The following is a 20,854-nucleotide window of genomic DNA, read 5'->3' as shown; positions in this document are numbered from 1 at the left end:
GCCTTTACAACTCAATATTATGATTTAGCAGTAATAACATAACACACAAAAAACATACCATATTGCCCCACAAAAGCAAAATCTATATTCATTATTTACTAAGGATATAAATTGTTTTAAAAGAAAAAGTCTGCTTCACTAAAAACTTTTATCTCTACCATGAAACACACCTGCAGCTACTTGCAATGAAACCTCTCCATTGACTGGAATCCTGTCAGCATTAAATACCAGATACATAAGAAAATTATTAAAATATGTACAACCCCGCATTTGAAAAAAAAGGATTGAATGAATTTGTGTATATTCTGAACTCACCTTGAACCTGGGTTCAAAATTTACTCATGAAAGAAACCTTTTTGACATAGTCCATGAATAAAACTGGAAAAAGGTCAGAGGGAAACTGGCAAACCAACAGTGTCAAAAATGGTCCAATGCTACCACCACCACTTAGTCTCCAAGCGGAGTATCGGTTGACTATTCCCATATCTCCCAATCAAATTCAAATTAATAGGACTAATGGGATCAGAAATACAAAGACAATTTCAAAAAAGCTAAATTTTACTCAGAGTGGAGAGAGACCCTGACTAAAATCATTAAGAGCAAGCTTAATTTTTAATAACTAAATCAAATATCTAATGCATTTTACTTATATTTTCTAAATACTGAACTAAAGTCAATTCATGATCAAATCTTGAATGTCATACAGTTTCTCCTATCTTCTACATAAAATTTTTTAACTCATTTTTTTACTATAAGATTATGAAGAAACAGATGGACTCAGCTTTTATACTGAAAAGGTCTGTTCAACTTAAGACTGTGAACAAAAAAACAAAAAAAAAAATTAAAACAAACAAATTAAACAAAACCTGCCTTTTCATCCTGGCAAAAATGAACAAAAAAATCTAAACTGGCTTTTTCACTAAGGAGTCTGGAAACAACTAGATCCTTAATTTTCTCTTAAAAAAGAGACTGACCCCTAAGGGCCTAAGATGCCATTTTCATTAGCAAACTAGTAGAGTCTTTGACTACAACGTGGCAATACTTCCAAATTATATGTATAGTTTCCCTCAAACCACCATCCCCTCCCTTAAAAAATGACTAACTTTGGTGAAGAAATCAGAAATCATAAGAAATGAAAATTCTGTTTTGAACAAAGGAATAGTGGGGTTGTATGGTCCACAAAGCCCAAAATATTTACTATCTAGCCTTTTATGACAGAAAAGTCTGCCAACCCCTACCTTAGTTTGAGAATGCAGAATGATATAGGGAAGTAATTAACAGGGAAGTAATTAAGTGGAAAGTCAAGTGCACTGGGTTCTTATCTAGCACCCCCACTGAATGGCTGCATGTGTTTCAATGCACCACAACCACTCCCAACCCTAGTTGCCTCATTTATAACATGGGTTAATGGGACAAAATCAGTGGTCCCAACCTTGCTGACTTTAGAATGACCTGCAATACTTTCAAAATATCAAAACCTGAATCCCACAAACTAAATGAAACAAAATCTATGGGAGGAGGGCCCAGGTACCTATAACTTTCAAGAAAAGCTCTCCGGGTGCTTCTAAAACTCTGAGATTTCTACAAATTACATAGTTTGTAACATTTTGATTTTTCTTTAATTTTAAGGATTTGCATCCTAAAAATAACCTTCCCTCAAATATCATAATCCAAGTTTAAATTCATTCCACCTATTTTATACTAGTGGCCCGGTGCACGAAATTCATGCACAGTGGGGGGGGGGGGGAGTGGGCGGGGGTGTCCCTCAGCCTGGCCTGCACCCTCTCCAATCTGGGACCCCTCAGGAGATGCCCTGTAGGATCAGGCCTAAACCAGTAATCGGATATCCCTCTCACAATCTGGGACCACTAGCTCCTAACTGCTCACCTGCCTGCCTGCCTGATTGCCCCTAACCTCTCTGCCTGCCGGCCTTCTCGCCCCCAATTGCCCCTCCCCCCACCAGCCTGATCACCTCCAACTGCCCTCCCCTCCTGATCACTCTTAACCGCCTCTGCCTCGGCCCCACCACCATGGCTTTGTCCAGAAGGTCTCCTAGAAGGTCTCCCGGTCTAATTAGCATATTACCCTTTTATTAGTATAATTAAAAACTAGCAGCAACAGGTTAAATCACTATACTGCAAATACAATCCAAATAAAAATTGCTGTGTGTGTTAAGATATGTCAAACTGCAATTAATGATAGAATTTTGTAGTCTAGTTCAGGAACAGGCAAGCTTTTTTTTCTGTAAAGGGCTAGAGAGTAAATATTCTACATCTTATGAGCCTACTAGAGGCCTGGTGCACGAATTTGTGCACCAGTGGGGTCCCTTGGCCTGGCCTGTGGGATTGGGCCGAAACCGGCTCTCCGACATCCCCCAAGGGGTCCCAAATTGCAAGAGGGCACAGGCCAGGTCAAAGGAACCCACCAGTGCACGATCAGGACCGGGGAGGGACATGAGGTTGGCCAGCCGGAGATGGACTGCAGGAGGGCTCCACGGCATGTCTGGCCCATCTTGCTCAGTCCCAATCAGCCGGACCCCAGCAGCAAGCTAACCTACCGTCTGCCCCCTGGTGGTCAGTACACGTCATAGGGAGCGGTTGAGCAGCCTTAGCATATCATTAGCATATTACACTTTGATTGGTTGAATGGGCAACCAGACGACCAGGCACTTAGCATATTATGCTTTTATTATATAGGATGATCTCTGTTGCAACTTCTCAATTCTGCCATTGTAATGCCAAAGCAGCAACAGACAGTACAAAAATGAATTAGTGCAGATGTGTCCCAATAAAACTTTATTCACAAAAATAGGCGACAAGCCATATTTGGCCTATGGGTTATAGTTTGCTGACTCCTACTCTAGTTTTTACTACAAAACTCCATAAAATAGAAATTAGGCAAGATTCAGATAAACTGATTATAGCTGAAATTTGACACTTAAATGTTTCATTGTAAAACAAACAGTTGAACATGAACTCTCTAGCAAATGTAAAAATTACCTGAATTGTTATAATCACTATGTTTAAACTATACTAAAGTGATTTATCATATTTAAGTATGGATAATCTTCAATGGTCAGATGATAAAATCTCCAGGATGTCTATTCAAAACAACTATATTTAATGTTCTTAAACTGCCTAAATTAGGTTTTATACAATTCTAAATTTTTTTTTTTTTACCTGTTTTTGGTATTCCTACATACTTCGGAGAGATTTAAAAACCTAAGTAGCTTAATTTGCTTATTTACAGGGCTGGGCAAAAGTAGGTTTATAGTTGTGACTACACAAAACAGAGTTAATAAAGCTATTATAATAATCATAACCTTCATGTCTTTTCCATACAAACCATGGTAAGCCTACTTTTCCCCCACCCTGTATTAAGATCACCTTTCCATGTATGAGGGAACTATGAGTTTTAATATTTTTACAGACACTAAGAGTATACTGGGATTATGAGTCACATTAATGAAGCGAAAAAACCTTGCACTTTTGCAATCAAAGTTACCTAAGGGTAAGCTGATCACATCAGTAGGAGATAGCTTTGTATTAAAAACTTTTTTATACTATGAGTTATTACAGAATCATCTACTATGACTGTTTTACTTGCCCACTGAAAAACTGAAATGTTGATTTACAATAAAATATTTATACAAAATATTTTAAAATAAATAAAACAAATGTTATTTCCCTAATAAATAAATACTACCTGCTATGACAATGTATTACAAATCAAGGAATTAAGAGGAAAGGATTAATGTTTAGTGAGTATAGCAAGAGCTCAAAAACCATGAGCCAGATCCTTCTGGACACCTGCTCACCTGAATACTGAATGCCATACTGCTGTGCTGGCTGTGGTGGTGCCTGTGGCTGCTGAGCACCATAACCAGCCTGCTGTGGGTACTGCTGATACATCTGACCTAAAAAAGACAAGAAGAAGAGGCAGGTTTAACTCAGTAGAAAAACAATGCTTTTAAGGCACATTTAATTCTCTGCCCATCCAAACACATAAACATACTGAGTAACAAAGACAGAAGAATGTTTGTTCCCCTTTAAATGTCAATGAATAGACATTTAACAATTTAATGAAAATTTAACAAGTGTTTTCAAACCCAACTACCAATAGGTATGTACTGCTAATGTTCAATAAAAATCAAGTGAGTCAAAAAATAAAAATCTAAGAGACACACATTAATAGCTCCCATATCTTTCCTAAAACACCATATTTGTCATCTAAAGGTCTGAACCTTTTTTGGTTACCATATGAATGGACTCTTTGGTAGCAAGGAATTACAGTACATGATGTCTTTCATTCCAGACCTCAAAGACACCTTTGGCATTTTGACAACAGTTTGCTTTTCCATCATCTGAAGACCCTAGCCAATCACGTGGAATCTGATCAAGCCTAAATAGTTCCTCAATGAACTTTTTAATAATGGTAGACCTGTTTAACACTGGGGATGTGTACTTGGAAATGAGAGTACTATTTATGTCAGTAGACTACAGTTCCTACAGAGAAACCCTTCAGACACTTTTATTACCTGTGATTTCCAAACAAGTTTTTCGTGATTCGTGTCTTTATCATCTTTACTACTTTACAGTTGTTCTAATGGTGGATTTATCTCAATGTAATGCTTAGAGCTCTCATTCTAATATCTAGTTAGTATTTAAATCTTTAAAATTTCATGTTGACTAATTCTTTCAAAAATATTCAAACTATCTAATGTTGATCAAAAGACTGGGAGTAGCCTGGCTAGTGTGGCTCAATTGGGTGCACGTCATTCCATGCACCAAGAGTTTGCCGGTTCAATTACGGTCAGGACACCTGACCATGGCATATGTGGGCTCTATCCCCATTAGGGGGTGTGCAGGAGACGGCTGATAGATGTTTCTCTCTCATCGATGTTTCTATCTCTCTGTCCCTCTCCCTTCCTCTCGCTCTAAAATCAATAAAAACATATTTTTTAAAATGACTATGGTAAAATAGCATATTTTTGGCAGAAAGAGACAACTACTAAAAAAAGTCAATGCAGCATCCAGTGCCACTTTAACTGTAACTGAAGTGCAGCAGGCAGCCAGCACTCACTTGCTTCTGTTGCTGAAAATACATCTTACTACCACATGGCGCCTTTATACAAATAGTTAGAGCTCCACCTAGTGTTTGTTTTCAAGTGAAATGTGTACTTTTATGTATGGGCAATTCACAGAACCAACATTTAAATATCTGGAAGGCACCCTAGAGATGAGTAACTACAATAATTCTCACACATTTATCCACAGGGAATATGTTCCAAATGGATACCTGAACCATGGAGAGTACCCAACTATCTATATATATATATATATATATATATATATATATATATATATATATATATATATGTATATATATATATATATATATATATATAAAATGTTTTTTCTATACATAGCTATGCTATAGTTTAATTTATAAACTAGGCACAATAACAGATTAATAATAACTAATAATAAAATAGAACAAATATGACAATATACTGGAATGTAAGTTATGGGAATGGCTTTGGGGCAATTATTAGATAAAATAAGGGTTACTTGAACACAAAGCACTGTGATAACACGACAGCAGGTATAACCATATACAGTGTGGGTATACTGAACAAAAGAATGACTCATGTCCTAGTTAGAATGACTCAAAATTTCATCCCGCTACTCAGAACAGTGCGTAATTTAAAAATTACAAATCATTTATTTCTGCAATTTTCCATTTAATATTTCAGACCACAGTTGACTGCGGGTAACTCAAACTGCAGAAAGAAAACTATGGAAAAGGGGAAACTACTATACTTAGCCAATCGGCAGAGCTCCAAGAGTATAAATGAGGCACCCTGTGCCTGCTGTCCTGAGCTTGTGGCACAATTCCCTTCACATATGGCAGCAACTTTTAACTGGTGTGCCACAAGACTTTTTAAAACATGCAATACCTGACTATTTAGTCAGGGAACTGACCTCTTTTCCCTTAGAGTCCAGTGGTTCTCAACCTTCTGGCCCTTTAAATACAGTTCCTCATGTTGTGACCCAACCATAAAATTATTTTCGTTGCTACTTCATAACTGTAATGTTGCTACTGTTATGAATCGTAATGTAAATATCTGAACTGCAGGATGGTCTTAGGCGACCCCTGTGAAAGGGTCGTTCGACCGCCAAAGGGGTCTCGACCCACAGGTTGAGAACTGCTGCCTTAGACTATCAAATAAAAAAATGACAACAGCCAACACAACAATAGCTATCTGGTGTGAATGGCCTATATTGAACCATAAATATATGTCATATAATACAGCTGCATCTTATTGGTAACATCACAGATTAAGGTTGCATCTGATTGGTTAATTCTTGGTACCAGAAATCCTTATATGGGCACCTGATTTTTTTAAAAGTCACTTTGGAGCAAAAATAGTAGATAAAAACTACCATTATAGTTTTTGTAAATAAATCAAAATTATACTTATTTTTTGTCAGGTCAGCAAAAAATCTATTTCTTGGTGTGAAGAATTGTAGTAATTAGTTTATGTGTGCCATGAGATAGAAAAGATTGAAAAATCGCTGACATATGGCAATGACCCCCTTTTTATCATAATATTGTAATACTGAGCTTACAAGTTATATTTCATTCAGAATTAGATTTTCTTTTAAAACTACTGGTTTAGTCCAATTTTCACAATTTACAGTGAGAGAATATCAAAACCCACAGAGTAAATTACCATCTAAGCACACATCATTTAAAGAAAAAAAATTTGATTTTAAAATACACTTTTTCCCCTCAAAAGACATTATTAACAAAACTACCCTTAAGATAAATACGCTTTACTTCTATTTTAAAAATATTTTTAAATTACGAAAGTAATACACAGTTGCATAAGGGAGAAGGGAAAAGAAAGAAAGTAGCACCTAAATTAAAAGTATCACCTCAATATCACCTCAATGAGTCACCTCTGACCCCAGGGTCATCACGGACTGATATGAATCCTTCCAGATCTTTCACCTTGTGTTGTATTCACATAAATAATTTCTTAGGTTCTTTTTTCTTTTCAATAATCAGAAGCATACATAACATATTGTTCTATTTGGTGTGTTGTTTTTTTTACCCCAAAATATACCATATTAGTAAATCAAAATCTTTCCCTCCTGTGTTCATAGCATGAATACAAGCATTTACCATTACCAACAACGCTGCAATAAACATTTCTGCATGTGTACGTTTCTGCACATGTGCTCTAAGCTCTATTTTACCTTCACTCTGACCTGCTTGTGTCTGAGCTCCTGTATATGGTGGCTGTTGTGGCTGAACTCCAGGGGGATGAGCTGCGGAGGAGGAGGAAGCAATGCTGTCAGGCGTTCCTGAACGGTCTTCTGCAGGAGCACTGGGTGGCCCTGGATGGTCATAAAAACTCAGTTCAATTTCTAATGCAAGACTATTCCCCAGCAAGCTCAATTCATAAGTATGGTTAAAAGAGACTAAAAATAAAAGTACTACAGAATAAACATAAACGTAAATGCAGCATTTTACAGTTAATATATATATTTTATTCCAGGGATCCTCAAACTACGGCCCGCGGGCCACATGCAAATACAAATATTGTATTTGTTCCCGTTTTGTTTTTTTTACTTCAAAATAAGATATGTGCAGTGTGCATAGGAATTTGTTCATAGTATTTTTTTAAACTATAGTCCGGGCCTACAACGGTCTGAGGGACAGTGAACTGGCCCCCTGTTTAAAAAGTTTGAGGACCCCTGTTTTAGTCCTTTGCTCCAGTCTCTTAAGAATCCACAGCTACAACAGGAAATCCTTCCCTATAAAGTGCAGAGTGCTGTATTTCTGAGTAGTAACCGCCCCCTGCAAAAACCAAAACTCATCTCTGCAATACCAATGTCCTCCCATCATGCGATCTAGTTTGTAGGTCAACCAAAAGTATAATTTCATTCTTTAATGGGTCGGCACTGCCATTTAAGAAAATACAACCCTATAGTTTGGTATTTAAGGATACAAACACTATTTCTCACAATTCCTTCTCACATGCCCCCTTCAGCTAAACTAATCTATTCCCTATTCTACCAATATATGTATTTTTTCTGCCTGCATTTCACTTACCACTATACCTCCACTGTCCCATTTTCACACATCTAAATACAACAGTCTTTAAAACTCAGTAATAACTCCACAGTTCTAGTAACACTTCTTCACCCATAAATACTTTTTCCTCTTGTGAACTTCTATAGAGCATACTTTTATTATGACTCTTACCAACTTCTGCCTTGCATTTCTGAGTAGATTCCATCTTCCCTCTTACTACAAGTTTTTTGACCAGGTTCCTTTTTGACTCTTTTCATCTGCCTCACAACCCCTACCTCTCTTATCCATGGAGCTACCCATATTGTTCCAAAATCATAAACAAAGCAGTAAATGGAGAAAATTCACTAAAGTTCCAATAATGTGACAGTCAAAAAAGACATTCTGAAGACAACTCATGAAAAGTTCTTTTTGTTTAGAAAATATAGAAGAGTGGTTAAAAGCACAGGTTTTGGAGGCAGACTGCCTAGGGTTGAATCCTAGTACTTCCACTTAGTAACTGTTTCTGTGCCTCAGTTTCCACATCTGTACAAAAGAAATACTAATTCCTACTCCATAAAGTTCCTGGAAGAGTAAGTTACAAGTGTTTATAAAAGTGATTATTTAGCAAGAGCTTATTAAAGTATTACCACTTACAAAGCTCCACATAAGTACTTGCTTGCTATTGCTAGCAGACTAATTTCCCTGAGGGCAAACACCTAACCCTTGCACTAATATATCCCAGAACTTAGCACTATGTTAGGCACACAGTTGGCAGCTAACAGTCCAGATCTGATGAGAACCTAAACTAGGATTAACAGCAGTGGTAATACAAGAGAAAATGAAGATTACCAGAGTAAAATGGCTGGCTGCTCTTGTGTGCCTCCTGTTTCACTGACACCTACACACATGTAGACAAATTCATACACACATCCCTCCTATAAAAAAGTTATTATCTTTAAAAAATGTATTACTTTGACTGCTCTTTTTCTCCCTTGCACGTTAATTAATGTACATTATCCAATCTGTAATAGTTCATCCCTCCTTCCCCTGTCCATTCACTATTATAGATGAGTTTTTCACCACATCATACCAGAATAACTACAAAGTATTCTGACATGTTTTCAATGTGTATAGTTTTTGTATTTCAACGTGCAAAACTACCAGAAAAAATGATCTGCAAATAATGTGATTGTATTAACCATAATATTCTGGTCTGGCACATAATATATTCTAATAAAAAATTTTAAGACTGATCTCATATATAATTATTTACTCCTCTCTCTAGCATTTCTTGAAGTTTTAAATATTAGAAGCTGTAATATTAACTCGTTTCAGTTGCTTTAAAAATGTGTTTTTCAGCTGTGCCATTTGTCTATAGTCTTCTTTTGTCAAGAACATACATCATATACAAATATGAGTCTCTTCAGAATTTTACAATTCTCTCTAGTGAATAATCTCATAAAAGTATCAAAGAAAAATAAAATTAACAGACTGAATCTTACATTTCTAGTTAATAATGGCAAAGTAAACTAGTCGGGTAAACCATTCCACAGGTAACAACTAAAAACCTGAACCAAATAAAAGAAAACAACTATTTAAAAATCACTGAAAGTCAACCAAATGTCTGCAGAAATCAGAAGAGTTTACCCCCAGTGGGATTACAATGGGAAAGAAATGCAAGCCTTGACCTCTGCAGCTCGAAGAGAAAGCCACAGTGTTAACTTCATGGCTAGCCAAGCACCTAGAAATTTGAAGGCCAAATCCTTAAAGTAAGAGTCCACCAACAAAGGAGACCAAAAATCTGAGTATAAACCAAGTCCCAAATTCCTAGCTGACCAGAGTTAGGAGTAGGGCAAGAGACAGCCAAGAGGGCTCAGAAAAAAAGCAGCTCCTAGAGCTGAAAGAACTGAGCAGAGATGTCAGCTGCCATAACTCCGAGGGAAGACAAAATGAGCAATTTGAGTCCATAAAAGTTAACTCCCTGCTAGAGCAACAGTAACAAAAAAATTCTCAAAAGAACCAAAAAGAATGCCAAGTCATTACAACATATTAACCACGATGTCCAGTTTTCAAACACTATCCGGCATACAAAATATTAGAAAAAATGTGCCCATACTCAGGGGAAAAAAGGCAGGCAAAAGAATGTGACTCAAAATTGGCCCAGATATTAGATATAGCAGACAAACATTTCAAAGCAGCTATTATAAATATTTTTGAAGAATTAAGTAAAATTACATTCAGTGAGTTAAAATGAAATAATCTTAATGAATGTAAAGGTAAGCAATCTCAACAGAAAAAAATAAACTATAAAAAGAACCAAATGGTAACTCTAGAGCTAAAAGCAAAAAAGAATTCTCTAGAAAGGTTCAATAGCAGAATGGAAATGGCAGAAAGAACCAGTAAACTTGAAGTGAGTTCAATAGAAATCACCTCAACTGAAGAATAGAGAGAAAAAACAGTGAAGAAAAAAAGAAAAAAGAAACTCAAGAGACCTATGGGACAATATTAAGCTCTCCAAAGTATGTGGAACCCCAAGAGAAAGAAGCAAAAAAATGTTAAAGAAATAAAATATAAAAAGGAAGAAATCACAGTATAGGTGTTATTATAAGATTTAAAATATTCATATAGCCTGCCTGGTGCTGCTCAGTGATTAAGCATTGACCTATGAACCAGGCGGTCACAGCTCAATTCCCAGTCAAGGGCACATGCCAGGGTTTCGGGCTTGATCCCCAGTAAGGAGCATGCAGGAGGGAGCCGATCAATGATTCTCTCTCATCACTGATGTTTTTCTCTCCTTCTCCCTTCCTCTTTGAAGTCAGTAAAAATACTTTTAAAAAGTATATTCATATAAAAGCATTTTCTATACTAAAGCAATTTAACCAGAAATGTGCATTTGAATTTCTCTAATTTCAGATCAAAAGAGAGACCAAGACAGTAAGTATAATTTAATCATGAAACAAATATGAAACGATATTATTTTTAAAAAATAAGATTTCTGATTTCTAAAATTGATAAAATTTACCTAAACCAAATAGTGGTTATTCTATGAAGAGGAGTTTTCTACTAACTGGGAGAGGGTATGAGAATGCTTTCTGGGAACTGGAAATCACCTACATCTTGATATAGTTGGGGTTTTATATAGGTGTATACATATGTAAAATTTACTGAGCCTTAAGATTTGTGCACTTCACTATATCCAAATTATCCTATTAGAGAAGAAAAGGGAGGGAAGGAAAGTGAGATCAAATGAAGAATGGGAGGAAGGAACTAACTTACCTGAAACCTGATCATCTGTTAAGCCAAACGCTGACATGACATTTTTACTGATTTCATCTTGGTTTTTTAAAGGATCAAAAGCTGACATACTTGCTGCCATAACCTGAGTGGACTGTTTTCCAGAAGAATCAGAAGCAGCAGGCTTTTCTTCCCTACCATCCATAGTATCTATAAGAGGAAAAAATCAAAAACTCGTTTCCATTTTATCTATACTCACTAAGGGCTAACAAAAAGAAGATAGGGAAATACAGGGTGGGGAAAAAGTTGGTTTACAGTTGTGAGCGCACAAAACAGTTTATTCTTGTATTATTATTTATTCATTACTATATTATTTCCCATACAAGCAACTGTAAGCCTACTTTTGCCCACCCTGTATATAAGTATATGCAGTGTGGAACGTTAACAGTATTTCTGAACACAAGATTAGAGATCATTCTACTTTCTTCTTTATACTTATTTACATTTTTAATTTTAAAACTATAAAAAATAGTGAAAAAGAAACACAAGACAAATAACACCTTTTTCAAAAAATTATATCAACATTTTTCCCTAAAGATTATCAGATAAAAAAATATATATAAGCTCCTTAACAGAGAAAAAAATTTTACTTTTTTTTAGTTCTTGGAGCCCCAAGACCTATACCCCAATATCAGACATATACTGAACACTTATTTATTTTGTAAAAGGAGAAGATATTAACTAAAGTTACAATTATCAATGTTTATGTTTTATTTCTACTTGTCTACTGGTCTATTACTAGATTACATGGAAATCCCAAGCCAACCAATACACTAAAAACATTATTTTAACTTGCTATGTTTTTGTTTCAAATACTTATTTAATTAAACCCTTACAGACGAAATGAAATGTGTCTAGGATCTGCTCAAAATAATATGGGAGGAGTGGAAATATGGTGGAGTATAGATGACATGATGATGACTATGACTTGAGGTTGGGTGTAGGTTCATGGCATTCATTTCAGTATTATGTCTACTTTTATATATGTTTAAATTTTTCCATAATATACTATTTTTAAAATGGAAAAATAAAATTTAAACAATATGAGCAGGCTACTTTTAAACCATTTTTTTCTTCTAAGGATACTAAGGTACTCAATAGGTATTTATACTACTACTTTGTAAAAGTAAAGGGATTCAAGAATAACCTACATTTTACAAATAGGAACCTGAGGTCAAGACAAAGAAAGATATAAAAACAGAACAAAATATACAAGTAAAAAGAATATTGCTAACGATTTACTCAATTAACAGTTAGTAATCAATTTTTTTCTGTTACCAAGCAAGTAAATAAACATGTTATTAGATCACATCTTTAATCAAGAAAAATTTACAGTGGGGCCTTGACTTACGAGTTTAATTCGTTCCGAGACCGAGCTCATTTAGGAGCTCGTTAACTCAAATTACTCTATCAACTCAATGCAAAAAATCCGCCGAGAGACAGCTGGTATCTCAAAAAACTCGTTAGTCGGGACACTCGTAAGTCAAGGCCCCACTGTATCTTGTAAAAAAAATATAAGTACTAAGGGAAATATAAGCACATAAGGGCTTGTATCTCTCATTCATTTCTATCATTCCACTGGTTATACTAACATTTCCTAAATTTCTAGAAGAAAACTCCTACGAGTACTTTTTTAAAATAAGTCCACCAGTTATCCATTATCCTCACCAATTTTCCTTCCTCTAATTCCAAGGCTACATCCCAAGAGCATATCACATCAATCTTACAAATTATGCACCCTCACACTACCACCTTCCACTACCTACGCATCCTTCCAATTGCAAACTAAATCCATCAGAAAACACAATATATGTCCACCCGCCTACTAGTTGCTCCATTAGCTAGCTGCTAGAGCTACTGTAACAGATCAATCAGTATCTAAGGTAGCCTACGCATTATCTGCTTCATAGAGAAAGCAAGTGTCCAAGAACCACTGCAAAGGTAGAGCACTGAAAATCATACATAGCTGCATATTTCTGTCAGTTCCAAATTTACTGATAAATCTTGTTTCATCTGAATATAAACAGTACATGTCATCTGTAAAATGGGAAAAAAATTAATTTTTCTTTGCATATTTTAATTAAAAATTGTGTTTAAGATCAACTTTATAGTAGGCCATTAGAATATACTAATCTAGATTTTTTTTTTAATCCTCACCTAAGGATCTTTTTCCCATTGATTTTTAGACTGAGTGGAAGGGAGTGAGAAGTGGGAGAAATAGAGAGAAAGAGAAAGAGAGAGAAACGCCGACTGGTTGCCTCCCACTCACACCCTGGGCTGGGGATGGATCCTACAACCAGAGGTTATGTGCCCTTGACCGGGAAACCCTGACTAGGAATAGAACCCATGACCCTTTGGTCCAGCGCTCTAACCACTAAGTCAAACCAGCCAGGGCTAGAATTATTTTTTACTTAAAACTACTTGCATACCAATTGAAATGAAATGATTTCAATTCCTAAGGTTCATTAACTATTACACTGAAAAGGATTCAAGAATCTAAGGCAGAGGTTCTCAACCTGTGGGTTGCGAACAATGAAAATACATCCTGCATATCAGATATTTACATTACGATTCATAACAGTAGCAAAATTAGAGCTATAAAGTAGCAACAAAAATAATTTTATGGTTGGGGGTCACCACAACATGAGCAACTGTATTAAAGGGGTGCGGTATTAGGAAGGTTGAGAACCATGAAAAATGACCTATGTCACAAATCCAGAAGTCTAAAACTAGACTCAGTCATCAAGAAAGCATTTTAAAAATGGGATTCCTGGGTCCTGCTCTCCAGTAGGCCTATAATAAGACCTAGGAATCCTATCTAATAAAGAGGGAATATGCTAATTGACCCTCACTGTGTCACAAAGATGGCAGCACCCACAGCCAATAAGGAGGGAATATGCTAATTAACTGCCTGCCCTCAAAGATGGCAGCGCCCACAGCCAAGGAGGGAATATGTTAATTGACTGCCCCGCCCTCAAAGATGGTGGTGCCCACAGCCAATAAGGAGGCAATATGCTAATTTACTACCACACCCTCAAAGATGGCAGAGCCCACAGCCAATAATGAGGGAATATGTTAATTGACTTCCCTGCCCTCAAAGATGGTGGTGCCCACAGCCAATAAGGAGGGAATATGCTAATTTACTACCACACCCTCAAAGATGGCAGCGCCCACAGCCACAAGATGGCCAGCAGGAGAGGGCAGTTGGGGGCGACCAGGCCTGCAGGGGAGGGCAGTTGGGGGCAATCGGGCCAGCAGGGGAGGGCAGTTGGGGGTGACTGGGCCGGCAGGGGAGGGCAGTTGGGGGCGATCGGGCCAGCAGGGGAGGGCAGTTGGGGGTGACTGGGCCAGCAGGGGAGGGCAGTTGGGGGCAATTGGGCTGGCAGGGGAGGGCAGTTGGGGGCAATCGGGCCGGCAGGGGAGCAGTTAGGCATCGATCAGGCTGGCAGGGGAGTGGATAGGGGGTGACCAGGAGGGCAGGCAGGCGAGCAGTTGGAAGCCAATAGTCCCGGATTGTGAGAGGGATGTCCGACTGCTGGTTCAGGCCCGATCCCACAGGGAATGGGCCTAAACCGGCAGTCGGACATCCCCTGAGGGGTACCAGATTGGAGAGGGTGCAGGCTGGGCTGAGGGACACCCTCCCCCCCAGGGCACAAATTTCATGCACCGGGCCTCTAGTTGGTATAATAAAATCCCCCGACAATCCTGATGAGCAGCCAGGTTTGGGAATACACATATGAATACTAGCAAAGGCAAAAATAAAAAGATTTGACAATGGGAGTGCCATCTGAACTCCTGCTGAAGAGTGTGTTTTTTTTTATTCTGCAAAAAGATGTAAGAAGGACGTTTTTTTTTAAAAAGTGGAATCACAGTCTACCATTTTCAGGAATACTGGTGGAAGGTCCTGGTTCGCCAGGTGGTTCCAAGCAATCCAATAAGCGATTCACTTTATTTCGAAGTTCTATGAGTTCTCGACGGAGATATTTCACCTGACTTGATTCAAGGGGTCTTGGTTGGCCATTAACTGGAATAAAAGAATTAATTTGGTGAAAATTAGGAAATGTTTTTGAGTAAGTATATTGACAGAATAATATGCACTAAGATAAATATAATTTCTTTAAAAAGTGAAACAAAATCAAACAAGATACTTATTAATGTCATTTGAATGGTAACTATTTTTAAGGAAAGAATTATTTATTGCTAATAATTTACTTTTTGGAAAAAATACATATTCATTAGTCTTTGCTGATGCCATATCTATGGCTTATGATCACACTCTTTAAAATGTTTCTCAGAAGAATTTAATGACAGTAAGATAAATTAAAACCTATAGAAAGCTCTGGTATCATTTCTTTAAATCTTTATTATTGAGAGTACTACAGATGTCCCCCTTTTTCCTCCATTGCCCACTCCTCCCGGTTCCCATCCCACCCCAGGCCTTCACCACCCTACTGTCTGTGTCTACAGATTATATATACATATATATATATATATATATATATATATATATATATATATATATATATATATCCCTAATATGCAAATACACCAAATAAGGGAACAACTGGTCACTATGATGTGCGCTGACCAGCAGGGGGCACATGCGGAACATGGAGGGCATCAGTTGCTGCGGGATGGTGGAGCAGGTGAGTGGAGGCACCAGACCAAGGCAGGGGCACCAATCGCTGTCATCGGGGAGCGCCTCTGGTGGTTGCTGAAAATTCTTTGCTCCTGCACGCCGAGGTCCCGCCGGCTGCTTGCACCTGCTGCCAGCAACAGCCCCACTCACACCCAGCACCAGCCCCAATTGCTCAGCGCCGTCAGCAGGTGTGAGCGGTGGCTTCCGGCCCTGATCACCCTTCAGGGCTTCTCCACCTCCTCCTGCTCCTGAAGAGTAATCAGGGCCAGCAGCCACCGCTCACACCTGCTGCCGGCACCCAGCGCCAGTCCCAATTGCTCGGCACCATCAGTGGGAGCGAGCAGCAGCTGCTGCCCCGATTGCCCCTGAGGGCTTCTCCACCTCCCCCTGGTCCTGAGGGACAATCAGGGCAGCAGCTGCCACTCACACCTGCTGCTGGCACCAGATCCAAATCACTTCGCATCATCAGCGGGTGCAAGCGGGGCTGGTGCCCTCAGTGCCTAGGAGCGGTAGCGGGGCTGCAGGCAGACAGGAGACTAGGGGCTGTGGCGGGAGGGGCTGGACAGGGGCACGGAGGATGGGTCGAAACTCGCCCCTGTGCCCACCGCAGCCTTACGACCCACAGCTCCTTTCAAGGTGCACGAATTCATGCACTGGGCCCCTAGTATGTATATAAGAACTTTAGTTAATCTCTTCCACCCCCTCCCTTTCTAAGATTCGTCAGTCTGTTCCATGTTTCCATGCCTCTGATTCTGTTTTATTCATCTGTTTATTTTGTTCATTAGATTTCTTGTTCACTTATTTTGATTTTTATATTCAATTGTCCATAGATAGGTATTTGTTGCCATTTTATTGCTCATATTTTTTTCTTCTTTTTTGTTACTTTATTGTTCATACTTTTCCTCCTCCTTCCCCTCCTTCCCCCATCTTCCCTTCCTCCTCCTCCTCTTTCTCCTTCTACAATATCTTTTGCCCTAGCTGGTATGGCGCAGTGGATAGAGCATTGGCCTGCAACTGAAGGGTCCCATAACCCTCCTCCTCCTCTTCTTAAAGAATACTCTTCACCCTAGCTGGTTTGGCTCAGTGGATAGAGCATTGGCCTGCAGACTTAAGGGCCCTGGGTTCAATTCCGTTCAAGGGCACATGCCTGGGTTGCGGGCTCAATCCCCAGTAGGGGGCATGCAGGAGGCAGCCAATCAATGATTCTCATCATTGATGTTTCTCTCTCTCCCTCTCCCTTCCTCTCTGAAATCAAGAAAAAAATATATATATGAATACCCTTCAACATATCATGTAATACTGGTTTGGTGGTAATGAACTCCTTTAGCTTTTCTTGTCTGTGAAGCTCTTTATCTTCAATACTAAATGATAATTTTGCTGGATAAAGTAATCTTGGTTGTAGGTTCTTGCTATTCATCACTTTGAATATTTCTTGCCACTCCTTCTAGCCTGCAAAGTTTCTATTGAGAAATCAGCTGAGAGTCGTATGGGCATTCCCTTATAGGTAACTAACTGCTTTTCTCTTAATGCTTTTAAGATTCTCTCTTAGTCTTTAATTATGATGCGTCTTGGTGTGGGCCTCTTTGGCTTCCTCTTGATTGGGACTCTGTGCTTCCTGCCCTTGTAAGTCTATTTCTTTCACCAGGTAGGGGAAGTTTTCTATCATTTCTTCAAATAGGTTTTTAATATTTTGCTGTCTCTCTCCTCCTTCTGAAACCCCTATAATGTGAATGTTGGTATGCTTGAAGTTGTCCCAAAGGCTCCTTGCTATTTTCATATTTTTGGACTCTTTTTTCTCTTTGCTCTTCTCATTAGGTGTTTTTTGATTCCTCATATTCCAAACTGTTAATCTGATTCTCAGAATCCTTACTCTACTGTTGAATACCTGTAAATTATTTATTTTAGTAAGTGTATGCTTAATTTCTGACTGGTCCTTTTGCATGTCTTTGAAATTCTAAGATCCTTGAGCAACTTTATAACCTTTATTTTGAACTCTGTATCAGTAGTTTGCCTTCTTCCATTTCTTTCATTTGTGACATTTTTCTTTGTCTCTGTATTTTGGCTGTTTCCCTGTGTTTGTTTATATGTATTAGGTAGAGTTGCTATGTCTCCTGGAATTATAGAGTGGCCTTGTGTAATAGGTGTCCTGTAGGTCCCAGTGGCTCAACCTCCCTAGCCACCTGAGTTGAGCACTCTAGGTGCACCTCCGTGTGGGCTGTGTTCACAGTTTTGTTGCATCTGAGCCTTGACTGCTCAGGCCAATTGCCTATGAGGACCAGCTGTGACTACAGTGGAAGAGCTATTGTGCAGGAGGCACCCCTATGGAGCAGGGCTTGCTTCATTGGAGCTTTGGTGCTCACTGAGTCTGCCCCAGGAGAGTGTCACTTATGGATGTGTAGAGTTGTAATCTGGTATGGCTTAAAGCTGTCCATCAGGTGCACTGGCTCTGGGGCCTCCTAGGAGTTTCAAAGTCAGCCACTGCCTGGGGCCACCCAGCAGGAACTAAGAGAGATCTGCAGATGGTCGCTACAAGTATTGTGCTTGGAAGTGCCCAGGAAAGTCCAGCTGTGAAGCAATGCAGGCTGGTCCTAGTGCTGGTTCTTGGGCCTCTTATTGATAGGTTTGGGGCATGCTGATGCCAGCTGCTGCTTGTTTCGGAGATTTTAAGAAAGTCTGAAGCTGGAGCCAGAACAGCCATCCTATATAATAAAAGGGTAATATGCAAATTGACCCTAACAGTGGAACGACCGAGAATGACCAGTTGCTATGATGCACACTGACCACCAGGGAGAAGACAACACAGGAGCTGCTTCCTGGTGGTCAGTGCGCTTCCACAGAGGGAGCACTGCTCAGCCAGAAGCCGGCTTACGGGAGCATCTCCCGCCTCTGCAGCAGCACTAAGAATGTCTGACTGACAGCTTAAGCCTGCAGGTCCTGGGCTGCCAGAGGGATGTCTGACTGCCAGCTTAGGTCCAATACCCCAGCGAGCAGGCCTAAGCTGGCAGGTGGACATCCCCCAAGGATGTGAGAGGGTGCAGGCTGGGCTGAGGGACCCCCCCCGCCACAACCCGAGTGCATGAATTTTCATGTACTGGGCCTCTAGTCTATAATAATAAAAGCATAATATGCTAATTAGACTGGACATCCTTTTGGACGAAGCTGGGAGTGCAAGGGAGCCTGGGTCCTGGGTGCCTGCCAGCGAGGGAAGCCCGGGTCCTGGGTGTCAGAGGAAAGCCGGTGCCAGCAGCCAGGGGAAGACCCACCTACTCTTGCATGCATTTTGTGCATCGGGCCTCTAGTTTATATAGAAAAGCAGCAGCAAACAGCTTGGGTGGGGTTGCAAATTGGATGGGGCAAGATCCCAGGGGATCACCAGGGCAGAGGGAACAATGTGGGCCAGGATGATGGAAACTCAGATATGGCTGCCAATCATCTGTGACGGGGGAGGTCCCAGCACAGGAACAACGACCCTTGTGAGCACCCCCGTCTAGGAGAAAGCTGCCCCCGAGTTCCTTCCCTGATACCAGACAATCAAGTTCCTCCCCATATGTCCCTGGGTCCCCCAAAGCTGCTACCCGGCACTGGGAAGCAGAGGAAGTGGGACGTGTAAGTTGCCCACCCTTTAAGAGGAATGCTGGGTCTCCAGCAGCCTCCACGTCACTCAGCCACAATCCCCGCTAGTTTTTATAGCCTGAAGTTACGGGGACTTCTCTTCACAGTACTGGAACCCTGGGCTGGAAGTCTGGTGAGGGGCTGGGAACCCTTGCTTCTCATAGGAAGCCTCTGCAACCACAATAGCTCTCCCTATTAAAAAAAAAACAGCCGAAACCAGTTTGGCTCAGTGGATAGAGCATCGGCCTGTGGACTGAAAGGTCCCAGGTTCGATTCCGGTCAAGGGCATGTACCTTGGTTGAGGGCACATCCCCAGTGGGAGATGTGCAGGAGGCAGCTGATCGATGTTTCTCTCTCATCGATGTTTCTAACTCTCTATCTCTCTCCCTTCCTCTCTGTAAAAAATCAATAAAATATATTTAAAAAAAAAAACAAACAAACACCACGTGGGTGTTGGACCAGCCTGTTCCACACCTCCGCCCCTCCTACCAGTCTTGAGGTTCTTTTCTCCTTTACTTCTCTAGTTGTAGGACTTCCATTAAGTCAGATTTCAGGCGATTTTGAATGATGGTTGTTCTGTACTTTCATTGTAATTTTGATGTAGTTGTGGGAGGCAGCAAGTACCAGTGTTTACCTACACTTCCATCTTGGTTCTAATAGAAATTATATACCTTCAAAAACTCATTTTATCTCACCCTATTCGTTTATATTCTTGAAATAACACAAAAAACACATTATTCTACACTTTAATGTTAAAAGGTACATGACTAATAGGTCTGCTATCCCTCTTGCCTACTTTTGACCTAAAAAAATTAGTTACCTAAAATAACTGACCTAAAAAGTAACCTGTTAAAACAAAAATATGCAGAATTCATGAATCCATACTACCATCCTTAAAAGTATTTATAGTTGGCCCTTGAACAACACGAGTTTGAACTATGCATATACACAATTTTTGTCAATAAATACAGCATATATATTTTCTCCTCCTTATGATTTTAATAAAATTTTTGTTTCTATAGATTACTTTATTGTAAGAATACAGTATATAATACACATGACATAAAAATGTGTTCATTGACTATTTGTGTTGTGAGGCTTCCAGTCAACAGTAGGTTATTAGCAAATGTTTTAGGGACTCAAAATTTATATGCAGATTTTTGACTATGTGTGGGGTTGATTCCCTTAACAAGGCATTGTTCAAGTCAACTGTACTTCCAAAAG

At 39.4% G+C, this 20,854-nt stretch overlaps 1 protein-coding gene across 7 annotated transcripts in view; it reads right to left on the bottom strand.

The window, feature by feature from the left end:
• The window catches only part of TFG (trafficking from ER to golgi regulator), a 32,253-nt gene that overhangs the window by 1,408 nt on the left and 9,991 nt on the right, over positions 1-20,854 (bottom strand). For 5 of the 7 annotated variants that reach the window (XM_059688004.1, XM_059688000.1, XM_059687999.1 and 2 more), the window contains 4 exons: positions 15,257-15,403; positions 11,362-11,529; positions 7,266-7,406; positions 3,818-3,916 (listed from right to left, as the gene is read on the bottom strand). In XM_059688004.1, the coding sequence (XP_059543987.1) occupies positions 3,818-3,916; positions 7,266-7,406; positions 11,362-11,529; positions 15,257-15,403 (555 nt within the window). The remainder of the gene's footprint in view (positions 1-3,817; positions 3,917-7,265; positions 7,407-11,361; positions 11,530-15,256; positions 15,404-20,854) is intronic. The other 2 variants (XM_059688002.1, XM_059688001.1) reach the window with 1 other exon arrangement.

Source organism: Myotis daubentonii, chromosome 3 (assembly GCF_963259705.1).
Source record: "Myotis daubentonii chromosome 3, mMyoDau2.1, whole genome shotgun sequence".
In the NCBI taxonomy this organism is placed as follows: Eukaryota; Metazoa; Chordata; class Mammalia; order Chiroptera; family Vespertilionidae; genus Myotis; species Myotis daubentonii.
The sequence above is the reverse complement of the archived record's forward strand: the minus strand, read 5'-3'. Positions and strand labels throughout refer to the sequence as shown.